Below are 13797 nucleotides of genomic sequence, written 5' to 3' on the forward strand. Positions count from 1 at the left end.
CTAAAGTATTTATAAAACTGTTAACATACACTAATATAAACTATATGTACAATATATGTGTGTGTGTGTGTGTGTGTGTGTGTGTATAAATATATGTCTATATACAGAAAGAGAGATTTTAAATGAGTGGTTAAAAAAAAAAGACTACCTCTGCCAAATGCTGTATTTGGAACATCAAGTGCATAGGGATCTTTTTCTAAAAGTTCAAATTTTAACTCTGTTTCAGTTAATCTGCAAATAAAGAACAAACATCTCTAAGTTATTTGTCCAAGAGTAGTGCCTACATTTCAAGAAAAATGCCACTATCAATTACAAGCTATATTTACTATCTTAGTAGTTGCATGGAAGAAACATCCTTTAAAATACCTTTCTTTATCCACCATTACTTATTTTGATGGGTTAGTTTTGCTTGCTAATAGTTTTGACATTTGGGGTTGTTTTGTTTTTTTCTTCAAACTAAGCTACACAAGCATTGTATCACAGAATCCAAGTTTTATAAATAAAACAATGAAGGTCAAGCAGTTCAAATCTCCCATTTTATAACTGAGGAAACTAAGAGAAGGAGTTAGTAATGTATTCAAAATAAAAATACTAGGATTAAAACAGGTCTCTGGCACTAAGTCAATGTATGATTTCCATTTTAATATTATCCATATGATAACAATCACAACATAAAATTAGAATCCAATTAACTCACTCCAACTAGTATACTCTTAAACTTTCTATCTTAAGAATTGGTGTAAAAAATGCCACTTTTTTAAAAATTGTATTTCTAGTATTTGTACTTTAGATCTGGAAAAAATCACTTGTTTTTAATTTCTGAGTAGAAAAAGAAAACAAAAAGACTAAACCTAATATTGCAAAATGTTAACAATACATTCTGAGAAGAAATTAAAACACTGGGAAGACTGCTGCTGTATCCTCATAGAAAAACATTTACACATCTGTTCTATTACTCCCCCTTTAAATTAAAACCAGAGAATGAGAGACATAATGAACAATTATTCTATCCACTAATCTTTCAGAAGATGCTGATACTTGATAACTATTATGGTCACAGAGATTTACTCTTTCTTTATCTTTTTTCTTTTACCTATATTGGTTATTTTGTTTTTTCATTTTAAAATACTTTTTAACATGAGAACTTAAGTTTCTTCTATGTCAGAGTGACTTTATAATATAAGCATATCAAACAAACAAAAAATATAGTAATACCTAGAAAAACTAATTGCTATTTTAACGCTATACTTAAATTTCTTCAAGTTTCTTTATTTATCCTTATAAAGGTATTAACTAACTAATAAAATAATAAGAATAAAGTGATAAAATTTCCAAAGTGTTCCCATTGCAAACTTACTTTTGTCTGTTGTGAGCATTTTCTTTCTTTAACTCATTGAGATTTCTTTCAGCAGTCCGAGCTGCCAACTTAAAGAAGAAAAACACATTTTAAAAAATACAATCATACCAACTTAAAATGAAAGATAACCATATATAAATATCATGTGATGGTACACAAATACCACAATCACTTAAACAAGTATGCATTTCATTATATTCAATTTAAATAGATTTTAATTTTGAGAATGATTTTAGAAGGGAGTGAGTTTCCTTTTATAAGACCTGAGGTTAAAGCTGGAATCTGCATAGTTGGCATGAATGCCATTATCTGGAAATTAAGTCATGGCTTAGCACTATTTAATGCTATAATTACCCAAATAACAAGACAGAAGAAATGTAAGAGGAACCAACCTGAGGGCAACAGGGATGGAGACTCAAAATCAAAAAGCATGGCAGCACTGGCTACGAAACAAAGGGAGGGCCCTCCCTGGTGGCAAAAAAGGTTAAGTCGCAGCACTATGAAGCTATCAGTAGTCACTGTAGCACAAATTCGATCCCAGGCTAAGGATCCTCATGACACAGCAGATTTCTCCTTTCCAGCCTGCTGCTCCCCTCAGCAGTGTATTTCAGTCAATCCGCCTGTTCTGCTCCCCACTCTGTATCTGGTGAATCCTCTCACCCACACCCACCCCCTCCTCTGGCCTACACCCCAGCGCTTGTGTGCATAAATAAATAAATCTTAGAACAAAAAAAAAAAAAAAGAAAGCATCTCTGAAAATAAAAACACTACACTATATGAAAAAAAAGGTTTAAAATTGCTTCACAGCATGCTAGTACAGGCCATTTCTTTAAAGACTGAATATAATCAAAATATGCTATGTGTCTCAGAAGTATAAATCAGTATACATATCATATCCCTACAGTCTTACATTTATTCAGAGATATTTCAAAAGGTTAGAAAATCAGAGTGTGTGTATGTGTGTGTTTATACTTAAAATAAATACAAAGATTGTGCAGTAGTCCCAAATAGGTGAGGGCAAAAAATATACACAATATGGTATGTTTTTGTCTTTCTTATGCAAGCTCCTCCTGATTAGAAACAGCACTGTTGAAGCTCACACCTGTCTTCTAACTGAATCCACTAGGTTAAATGCATCAATCATACAAAAGATGGTAAATTAACTCAGTATAAAAACATAATTTCCTACAAGAACTATGGACTCAACTGTGTTCGTTTAAAATTGTGTACTACACATTAATTCACCTTAGTTGGTCAAATGATAAATTATGTAAATATTCACACACAAAAAAAAGATAGCTTAACCACATTTGAGCATCAGGGACCAGGAATATTTGGTGTGTAAGTCTTTTCCCAATAATCATATGTACAATCTTCCAATAATCATATGTACAATCAAAAGGAAATCTATACCATAACAATTTTAATTAATTGAAAACCAATTCATTTAACTTGTATCAATATGAAAAAAGTAAAACTATGTTTAAATGTTTTCTATACAGCCTAACATATTACTCTTAAATATAAGACAGAAAAAATATAGTGAAAAAGTCAAAAGTCCTATGATTATAGTACAGTACATATTAAACATATAACTACAAAAATATATATAAATAAACTGATGGCAAATGATTACACACTTCTGCAGTCAAATGCTCTACCCCTGAGCTATACCCCCTGAATACAGACTTCTAAAAAACTTTCAAGGTTAGGTAAAATGGTATTTCAGTGAATGACCCCTTAATAGTTTAAAACATTACTTTCAGATACTGAATACTTACAATATGTGAACAGCATTTTTTTTAGAGATTTACTTATTTACACATACAGAACTGGAGTACAGGCCAAAGATGCAGGGCGGTAAGAGGATTCACCAGAGACAGAGTGGGGAGCAGAACAGGCCAAATGACGAATTACACTGCTGAGGAGAGCAGCAGAAGGATCAGGAGACGTCTGCCATGCCATGTGGGTCACCTCCGGGGCAAGCGGGGATCAAACTCATGCTGAAGTGGCTTTAGCTTCTCAGTGCTATGCTTTAACCCACTGCGCTACCAGGGAGGGCCCATGAATAAGCATTTGATACCCTTGGTATCAAAGAGAAAGAAATAGTCCCACCTTAAGAAGTTTAAATCTATGGTGAGAACAAATATAAATAACCTTAGTACGAGCTATGAACACAGTAAAAGTACTAAGTAAGTTTCAAGGACAAAAAGATTAAACTCAAAAGTTAGAGCAAAGAATGCGCAATAGAGAAAGTAACATCTGAAATGATAAAATTATGTACAATAGAAAAAGTATAAACAAGCTAAAGATTTAGTGGGAAAGGTTAAATTGTGGTAATATCTTCATAAAAATATTAAAGATATATTAAGAGCCTCATTTAACAGTTTTAAACTATGTATGTAGTTTTTTGCCTAAGTATATTCAAAAAAGTATGCAATAAATGAAAATGTGATGGCTGATTACTTCTCTGTACATTCCTATATGTTCTGAACTTTTATTTCATGACTACAAATAATTATAAAGTAAAAAAATTTTATTTTGAAGCATAGTGAGCATATTTTCTTCACATTTTAATTTACAATCAATGTTATTATTTATTAGATAAGAAACCTAACATATAGTAACAGAAAAAACACAAGATTTAAAATCTAAAAGATCAAGATTTCAATCTCCATTTTCACTTCAATTATATGACCATGGGCTGTGACCATTTACAGTTACTCTGTGGATTAGATGAGTAATATGCTAAATACCTTTAAGTATAGTACAGAGAACACAAGATATACTAATTAACACCAATTCCACCCCATCTTTAAAAAGCAATCAGCATCTAAGTATTCAGAGAGTGATGATGAGTGGTAAAGACTATATCCAGCCCAAAGCCTAGCTTAATTCAAAACAAATCTTTGCTTAATCTCTCAAGACAAAAGCATGAAAAATCACAGAATCAGGAAAATCTTGACATTCAACATATCTAATTTTTCATCCTATGCCAGGAAATGTCCATCCCTAAGAAACATCTAAGCTTCAATGTAACAGCAATAATTATTTACCGAGTGTTTGTTATTTATGAGAAAACCGGCTAACAAGAACTTAACATGAATTAACTTCTTTAAGTATCATAATAATTCTGTGAAACATTGAAACATCTATGATTGATATCTCTATTTCAGTATTACAGATAAGAAAACTAACTGTGGCAGATGTGAGACAGGGTGTCTCTAGACCCCATGTATTCATGCACTGCAAAAATGCCTTCCCTTACTGACTCCTAGAACAAATCCTCCCAAGACTGGCTATTACTGCAATTGTACACAAAAGAGAATTACTCTTATAATTAGTCAAAATCTGCATTACCATTTCTTCATATAGTTTTCCTAAGGCACTGATTTACTATTGCTCATGATGGCATCTTTCTTACTAAGTATACAGTAATTTAAATGGAGAATCAAACATCAGAACTGTATTAATTTTAGAACTACAAGGGGCTTTAGATGTTATTTAGTCCAATCCATTGTTTTATAGTTGAGTAAACAGAACTAAGGAATATTAAATAATTTGTCCACAAGTAATCAGCCAATCCAGCCCCCTGAAACAATGAATCCAAGAACACTATATCACTTCTCCCAGAATTTTGTAAATGTGTTTTAAAAAGTATTTAGTTCAAAAGGAGCAAAATTTCATACTAGTAAAATTAAAAGAAACTTTTTAAAATATTAATTTTTATCCAGTATAAAAGTATACCTTTTATATTGCTCATTTATATTAGGAAAAGTACATGTTTATGAGCGCCTAAGAGAACTTAATACTTACCCAATTATCATGTGCTCTTTTCTCATGAGAAATGATCTGAAAAAGAAAGCCATTAAAATACTGTTGATGACTTTTTCTCAAGTAAAAATTATTCACAGCAACCAGTGTTATTGATGCACAGCTCAGAATCTCAAAATTGACTAAAATATAAATAAAACTAAAGATTTTGTCTAGAAAATTTCTATTTTATGCAGTAATAAAATGCAACAAGATTTCTCAATTAAGAAATAACTAGTATAATTAAATATCGGATCTGATGTCGCTATGTTTATGCAAGCCATGTTCCCAAGGCAGCATGGCAATTTTAAATAAGGTCTTTTAACTGAGAACGTTGGGCTCTATAGAAACAATTCATAGTAACATACAAAATCTCAAAAGTGGCGTGCATACAACTTATCAAGTGACTATCCCCCTGCATCAAAATAGAAATAACAATTCAAAGAAATCAGAAGTTTTTTAGTTACCTGCCCTTGATAAGAATGTATGGTTCTTTCCAATTCTTCTTCAAGATCTTTGGCTCGCTTTCTATAAGGAATAAATAATCTCTTTTATTAACATACACTTAGAAATGACAGAACACACAGTCTCTACTGAAAATACTAAAACAGCTAGCATGCTGTGCTCCATATAAAAAACTCCAGGATTCCACAAGTTAATTGCCTTTAGAAGTTATTAAGTATATTTTTCGCTCATTATAAATGGTAACATTAATTAAACGTTAAGAATACTATCACTAGCTTGGGCTTGTATAAATCAAGGTCAGTGGAAAGATTTATATGGAACGTTTGTTCATTTTTATTTTTAAGCAGCTCACATTGGAAGACTTATTCAGATGTTTCCGATTTTAGTATAATTCTAAAGAATTAACAACTTGTGTGAAATAAAATGTTAATTACATTTATAAAGTCAATGATGACAGCTCTGTATTTTGCATGAAAATTGTTTAATTCCTCCTAATATAAAGAGAAGTATCACACACATACATAATACTAAATAGAATAACTATTTGGAATATGGCTAAATCTGACCCCTTTTCTATCAGTTTACTATTATTTTCATAGTAAAAATTACACTTAGTCTTATAAACACTTCTTTAGAACTTAACTGTGGCTCACTTCTTTTTGTGACATGCTTTTCCATTTATTGATATTCTATATACTCTTCCCTATTTGAGCCAGAGAGATAAAGATCTTGAAATTAATGGCTACTCAAAAATTTCCTGGCATTAACAAAGATAGTGTGAAAATTTTTAAGTGAAAAAATTAATGATAAACATATTTTTCTTCTTACATGTTTCTGTTTAATAGTAGCAAGATATCTAAATAAAATATAATGAAACAAAAATATGCTGCTTTTATTTTGGAGAACTGTTTATTTTTTCTGGTACTGAGCTCTCTGATACCCTCCTCCCCACCTCAATACCTGTAGGTTTCCAGTTCTTCAGCTGCATAGGTGATCTTTTCATCTGCTTTGGAAAGTTTCTCCTCTTTCTCTAATCGGTAATTTTCCTCTACTGTAAGTTTCCTTAAAACAAAATTTTATTTCTTTTACTTTATGTCATAAAATAATCAATTAAATATCACAACTAGTACTTCCCACAAAGCAACCAGAATACTGTAAAACACCGCAGGCACAGAAAAAAAAAAAAACTATAAATATTCCTGGTGTGGAACTTAGTGTTAAGCTCATTATAAGACATCTTATCCAGTACAGCACTAGTAATAAAGAAGTTTCATGAGTTTTCCAAGGGGCTACAAACTAAAAAGCTTCTGCATAGCAAAAGAAACTTGCATCAAAATGAAAAGGAATCCTACTAAAGATATTTGTACATCATATGTGTGACAAGCATTTAATATCAAAGAAATCATAAAACTCAATGCTATAAAATATCCTAGCTAAAAAATGGACAGAGGATCTAAATAAATACATCTCCAAAAACATACAGCTGGCCACTAAGCTAATGGAAAGATTTTCATTATCTCCTTATTAAATCAAAACAACAAAAAGGGAAATACAAATCATTAAACCACAATGAGACAAGACCTCACACCAGTGAGAATGGCACATATTCAAAAAAACAAGCAAAAAGTAAATGTTGGATCTCGAGTAGAGAAAAAAAGAACTCTCCTACACTGTTGGTAGGAATGCAAAATGATGCAACCACTGTGGAAAGCTGTGTAGAGGTTTCTCAAACTGCTAAAAATGGAGCTTCCGTCTGATCTAACAATTTCACTTCTAGGTATCTACCCAAAGGACACAAAAACAGTAATTCAAAAAGATAACCTGCACCTCTGTTTATTGCTGCCCTCTTTACAATAGAGAAGATGTGAAACCAACCCTAATGCCAAAAATGGATGTCTGGATCAAGAAGATGTGGTGTATATACACAGTGGAATATTACTCAGCGATCAAAAAGGATAAACTCATGCTATTTGCAGCAACATGGATGGAACTAGAAAAGACCATGTTTAGTGAAATAAACCAGAAAGACAAAGAAAAATACCTGATGGTTTCACTAATAGCAGGAGTGAAAGGAATCAGGAAATACACACACACACAGTAATTATAATAAAGTAAAAAAGAACATCAACAACTATCAACCAGAGACATTCTACGGGGGAAGAGAGAGGAACAAGATCAGAACTGGGGTAGGAAGAGCACATGGAACTATGGTGATGGCACATGGATGAAGTGGTATTGGGAAGTCTACAGGGATTACAACTGAGATGAAAAACTGTACAAAATGAAGAATAATGTAAAAGATATACTTATAAAATAAAAAATAACAATGAGATACCTCATTCATACCTCTGAGAATGGATATTATCCAAAAGACAATTAACAAGTGTTGAAAAGGATGTGGAGAGAAGGGAACCTTTATACACTGAATGTAAATTAGTTATGACCATTATGGAAAGCAAGATGGAGATTCCTCAAAAAATTGAAAATAGAAATTCCACTAGTTATCCCTGTTCTGATTATTTACCCCCAAAATAAAAAAAAATTGCTAACTTAAAGAGATCTATGTACCCCCATGTTTACTGCAGCACTATTTATTATAGTTAAGAACTACACTTTACCTAAGTGTTCATCAATTGACAAATGGGTGAAAATTATGTAGTATATATACACAATGGCTATGAGTCATAAAATAGATGAAATTCTGCAACATGGATATATGTAAAAGGACTTATGCTTAGTGGAACGAGTCAGACAGAAAAAGACATAATTTCATTCATGCGTGTTATAAAAGAAACCAAATGAATACAAAAAAATGAACTTTGAACTATTAAGACCAATATATGGTTACCAAAAGGGAAGAGGAAAAGAAGGTTGGTATATCAGATAAAAGGGGATAAAAGGCCCTCCTTGGTGGCCCAAGGGGTTAAAGCACTGAACTAAGGAGCTTAAGCCACTTTCGCATGAGTTCGATCCCCGCCTGCCCCAGAGGTGACCACATGGCGCGGCAGACCTCTCCTGACCGGCCCGATGCTCCCCTCAGCAGTGTACTTCGTTGATCTGACTGTTCTGCTCCCCACTCTGTCCCTGGTGAATCTTCTCACCCTCCGCATCTCTGGCCTGTACACCAGTTCTATATAAATAAATAAAATAAATCTTTAAAAAAAAAAGGGGGGGGATAAAGGAATGCTGAAGGTTAAATCGAACCTTAATAGAGTACATATACATGTTGTTTCCTAACAAGGAACACCTAAAAGTAATATATGTATGTGTGTGTATATATGTGTGTGTGTGTGTGTGTGTGTGTGTCTTACTTCAATTTAAAAAAATTAATGTTATCATAAAAGATTATCAAAGATAAAGGTTAAAAACTATTATGACTACATGTTATGCTTCAAGCAATCAAGAAATATTACATTTATTAGCTAATAAGTCATCAGCTAATGAAGTATGTTTCAGTAATTCGTAAAATAGTTTTTTGTTGTTAAAATAGTGATTAGGCTTCCAAGTCAATTCACAAAAATATAATAATAAACAAACCTGAAGTAAGCTAGAACTCTGTCCAGTTCTTTTAATAATAATAGCTAACTGAGTTATAGTACGTGGCAGAAACTGTCCTTAGTTAAACCTTTAAGTGTATTATTTAATTACAACAACTCTACATAAAGAATATTAATTAGAAAAAGGAAATAATGCACAGATAAACTAAAAACTGGACCTTATCACTATCAAATAATCATCCCACTATATTATTTTAGCCAAGTTGTTCAAATGCTATTATTATCAGTACACTGGTCCCTGAAGAAATACTAATTGAAATCTATGACAAAAAATACATCTTACTTTACATATTTAAAGCAAAAAAAATCAAACTTCTATATTTTACTATTTAGTCCTCTACAAAATTAAATTTGGAAAAATGCTAGTATTGTAACAGACACATAAAATATCAAAATAGCATCTAGAAAACAACTGAAACTATATGCAGGCAAGAATTTTAATTTAACATCTTACTAATGGTATCAATCCTCTATATTATACTCTAGAGAACAAACGCTGGCATAATTTATGGAATTTCAATAGCAAATACTTCCATTTAAATCAAAGAGTGGGACATATGACAGTTGAAGAATTTAAAACATTTCAAACTAATGAATAAAATTGCAATGTGAGCAATGCACATACAGCTACAATTACACTCCGCTTTCCATCCTTCCTTTTCATATTCAGAGGACAACTTTTTTGGTGGAGATTTTAAATATTACTCATTAAAATTCTATAATCAACCGTATGTTTTCATTCCTTTATTCATAAGACATTATTTTCAAGCTACTTTAATCTCAAATAATTCCTTTATGTTCACTACTCATATCGTTAATTCTAATCTAAAAAGGTTTATTCCAAGGTTTACTGCCAGTGGCTCTCTGTAGCTTTTCCACTAAAGTTTATTACTCTTTCATATTTTACACTATTCTAAGAGACCCCAAAGTTGATGAATAGCAAAATTTAAATTCAGCCTTGAATCCAAAGTACTAATGAAATATATAGCTTTTCAGTAAATGACTCATTCAATCACTTAGCATCCTGATGTATGAATGAAGTATTTCCAAATACATACAAGAGAATCTCTTTCCTGCTAATTATGTTCTATTGTCATTACAAAAACTAAATTAGAAAATAATTAAACACTGATCCCAAGAGAAATACATGGTTAAGTTACCATGAATTCTAGCCACAGCATTTTCATCAACCAAGCAATACATAACCTTATTTCATGTGCTTCTGCTTTGACTTTGCCTTATTTAATGTGTATTACTCATTTTTTAATGACGAACTCACAGTTAACATTTTAATGCATGCCTATGAATAAAACAGCAGATATATTTTCTTCTCAAACTTAGAAACACTAGATTGTACTTCAGCACCAAAAGGAGACCATTTTAAACAGCTAAATCACTAGCAAAAATCATAAAAATGGTACCTCTCTGGTGGTGCAGGACTTAAAGCTTCAGCATTATCATGCTATTGCAGTCACTGGAACATGAGTTCAATCCCAAGCCACGGAGCTAGCCTACGTGGTACAGCAGACCTGTCTTACCCACTGCTCCCCTCAGCAGTGTATTTCAGTGAATCTGCCTGTTCTGCTCCTGGCTCTGTGGTTGGTGAATCCTCCCACCCGCCCCCTCATCCCCAAACCTCTGGCCTGTACCCCAGTTCTTGTATAGATAAATACATAACCTTTAAAAGAAAAAAAAACGTGTCTCTTAATATACTGAAGAAAGGATATCGGTTTACAAAATGAAAGTGTTGAAATAAGACAAAGTATGCTGAGCTTTGGGAAATATAAACTTTTTGCCATCTTCTGCAGATCTGCAAATGACTACTGAAGTTTCATGAGTGTTGATTGTGGGGTTACAAATGAATCTTCACAGGTATGCAAATTCAAAATATAGAATCTCCAAATAACAAGGATCAACAACAATAACCTTCATTAAGTTTTTTTTTTTTGGGGGGGGGGGAACTGGGGTACAGGCCAGAGATGCGGAGGGTGAGAGGATTCACCAGAGACAGAGTAGGGAGCAGAACAGGCATCGATGAAGTACACTGCTGAGGGGAGCAGCGGGCCGGTCAGGAGAGGTCTGCCTCGCCATGTGGATCTCCTCCGGGGCAGGTGGGAATCGAACTCATGTGGAAGTGGCTTTAGCTTCTTAGGGCTATGCTTTAACCCGCTGCGCCACCAGGGAGGGCCAGCTTTCATTAACTTTTTAAAGGGACTTGAAAGTCTGTATTTTGTCCCTTGTATGATAAAATGTGTGTGTGTGTGTGTGTGTGTGTGTGTATGTGTTATAATGGTATTTGAGAATCTCAGGTCTCCAAATAAGTATCTTGAGATTGCCTTCCGTGTACCTAGTCATTTAGGCATCAGAGTACACAAAATCTTTCTCTCTGATTATAAAGGTACTAAGCATATATATTCATATATCCAACAAATATTTATTACTTAATAACTACCATGTAAGGATACAGAAAAGAATAAAGTAATTCTCTTAGGAATTTACATTTAATATTGGGAAGATTTTTTAAAGAGGTTTTTGAAATGACAAACATCTGAAGCAACAGGAATGAATACAAAGGAAAACAAAACAAGAAAAAGGGATAGGGTGTGGCAGGTATTATTTTAGTTAGGGTAGCCAAAGATTTTTTGAGGCAACATTTGAACCAAGATCCAAATGAAATAAGAAACATTAAAACTTATATAAGGAAAACCATTCCAGGCAGAAGGATAAAGTGCAAGGCCCCGATATAAAGATAAGCTTGACATCTAAATAAACATCCTCAGAAAAGCCACTGTCATTAGAAAGTAGTGAGGGAAAAAGAAAATTAATAATCTAAAGAGGTAGCCAGAGATCAGCCCTTGTAGGTGATGATAAAAGCCTAGGTGTAAATTAGGAATGTGATATGAACTTACTTTGAGGTTCCAAACAAGAAACCACCAGCACCCAAACTTAATTTTTTCAAGGGTCATGCTGATAAAAACAGAGAGCAAGTTATTAAGAGTGAAAAGAGAGGACTCAATAGCTACTATAAGCCAGGAACTAATTAATGATGGCTTGGATCTGAGTAGCAGAATAGGGAGTAGTGAAGAGTAGTCAGATAGATTCAGGATATGGGAAAGCTGAAAGAATATGGGCTACAAAACAGAATTCAATAGCTTGAGCAGTTGGCCTAAAAAGTTATGCAGTGACAATGCTGTTCTCCAAGTCAATTACAGGGGGAAAGAAATAAGTTTTATTGCACACTTTACTAGCTGTTCACCCAGATGCTGTGACCTGGCTTGAAGTGTAATTAGCAAAAACTTACAATCACAAGTTATAGGGATTTTGCGAATATTTAGAAATTCCAATATCATTTATACTCTTAAAAATGAACTAATAAACTATGGGTACCTCAGTGGTGGGTGTAGTATGGTAATTATGCTTGAAGGGTATGATGTATGCCCCTAAATCAAATACAGCATCATAAACCAATGTTAGCTCATTAAATAAAAAAGAATGAACAAAATGTTACTCAGTCATAAAGCAACAAAATGTTACTTTGAGTAATCACATAAACTACAAATGCAAAATTTTAAAGCTGTTTTACATGTCAGTGGAATTCTCAACATAACTTTTATTACCTGTGAAGTGTCATTTCATTTTCTTGATACAGTTCAGTCATTACTTTAAGTTTCTGCTGAAGTTTTTTAGTCTCACTTTCAAACTGTGTATTTTCTGACTGTAGAGATTCTTGTTCAGTCTGAAGATTTTTTATACACTCTACAGAAAATTTTTAAAACAATTAAAAGAGGAAATACTTCACATTGCATATTAACATTCCACAAAGATAGAAATTATTAAAAATAACAAACTATTAAATCAAATTGTAACAACAGTGAAAACCTACAAAAGGAATTTTTTTCACATAAGTGCTTTCTAACATTTTAATTAAAAAGTTACACCATGCTTTTTATTATTTTTTAAAGATTTCCCAAGCTCTTCAATACTGTAATTCTAGCATTAAAACTATCCAGAAAACTTTGCAGATCAAAGTTTTAAAGGCAAATATTTTAGCTGAACATTTGTACAACTACTTCATGATGTGAAAGCCTGTTTCGAATCTAGGAAAAAGTTTACCTGTTAATAATTAAGCTCTACCTAGCCCTCCTTTTAAACCAAAATGCTGATATACAAGTCAAAATCCAAAATTTGGATATTCTAATACAAATGCTCAAAGTTCCAAAACAAGAATGAAGAAAAAAATATCAACTTTAGTTTCATTTCAACTGCTAAATTACTTAAAAGAATCACTTCTAAAAACAAAAGCAAGCAGTTCTAATATTTTTGAGTGCTTTATAATTAATCCATCAATCATTTTTAACCGCATTTCTCTTCCATTACAATCATCTCAATTCTGGACTCTTCTAAGATTAAAGTACCACCTTTAAAACATGTATAGCAATCACCACCACAAATCTTAATATAATAGTCAATTATATCTCAAAAAGGTATATTCTAGAAATGCTACAATACTTTATATAGTATTGTAAAAATCTCACTAAAAAAAGACAAAACTGGCCCTCCCTGGTGGCGCAGCGGGTTAAAGCACAGCACTGAGAATCTAAAGCT

General features: G+C 32.7%; 1 protein-coding gene across 6 annotated transcripts in view; it reads right to left on the minus strand.

Annotated features, from left to right (window-relative positions):
- Nucleotides 1–13797, minus strand: part of CTAGE5 (CTAGE family, member 5) — a 59983-nt gene that overhangs the window by 18013 nt on the left and 28173 nt on the right. For all 6 annotated transcript variants that reach the window (XM_012724654.1, XM_012724655.1, XM_004681913.2 and 3 more), the window contains 6 exons: nt 12810–12948; nt 6596–6697; nt 5638–5698; nt 5174–5209; nt 1358–1425; nt 149–231 (listed from right to left, as the gene is read on the minus strand). In XM_012724654.1, the coding sequence (XP_012580108.1) occupies nt 149–231; nt 1358–1425; nt 5174–5209; nt 5638–5698; nt 6596–6697; nt 12810–12948 (489 nt within the window). The remainder of the gene's footprint in view (nt 1–148; nt 232–1357; nt 1426–5173; nt 5210–5637; nt 5699–6595; nt 6698–12809; nt 12949–13797) is intronic.

The sequence above is a fragment of the Condylura cristata genome, unplaced genomic scaffold, assembly GCF_000260355.1.
Source record: "Condylura cristata isolate star-nosed mole 26May11 unplaced genomic scaffold, ConCri1.0 scaffold00013, whole genome shotgun sequence".
Taxonomy (NCBI): Eukaryota; Metazoa; Chordata; class Mammalia; order Eulipotyphla; family Talpidae; genus Condylura; species Condylura cristata.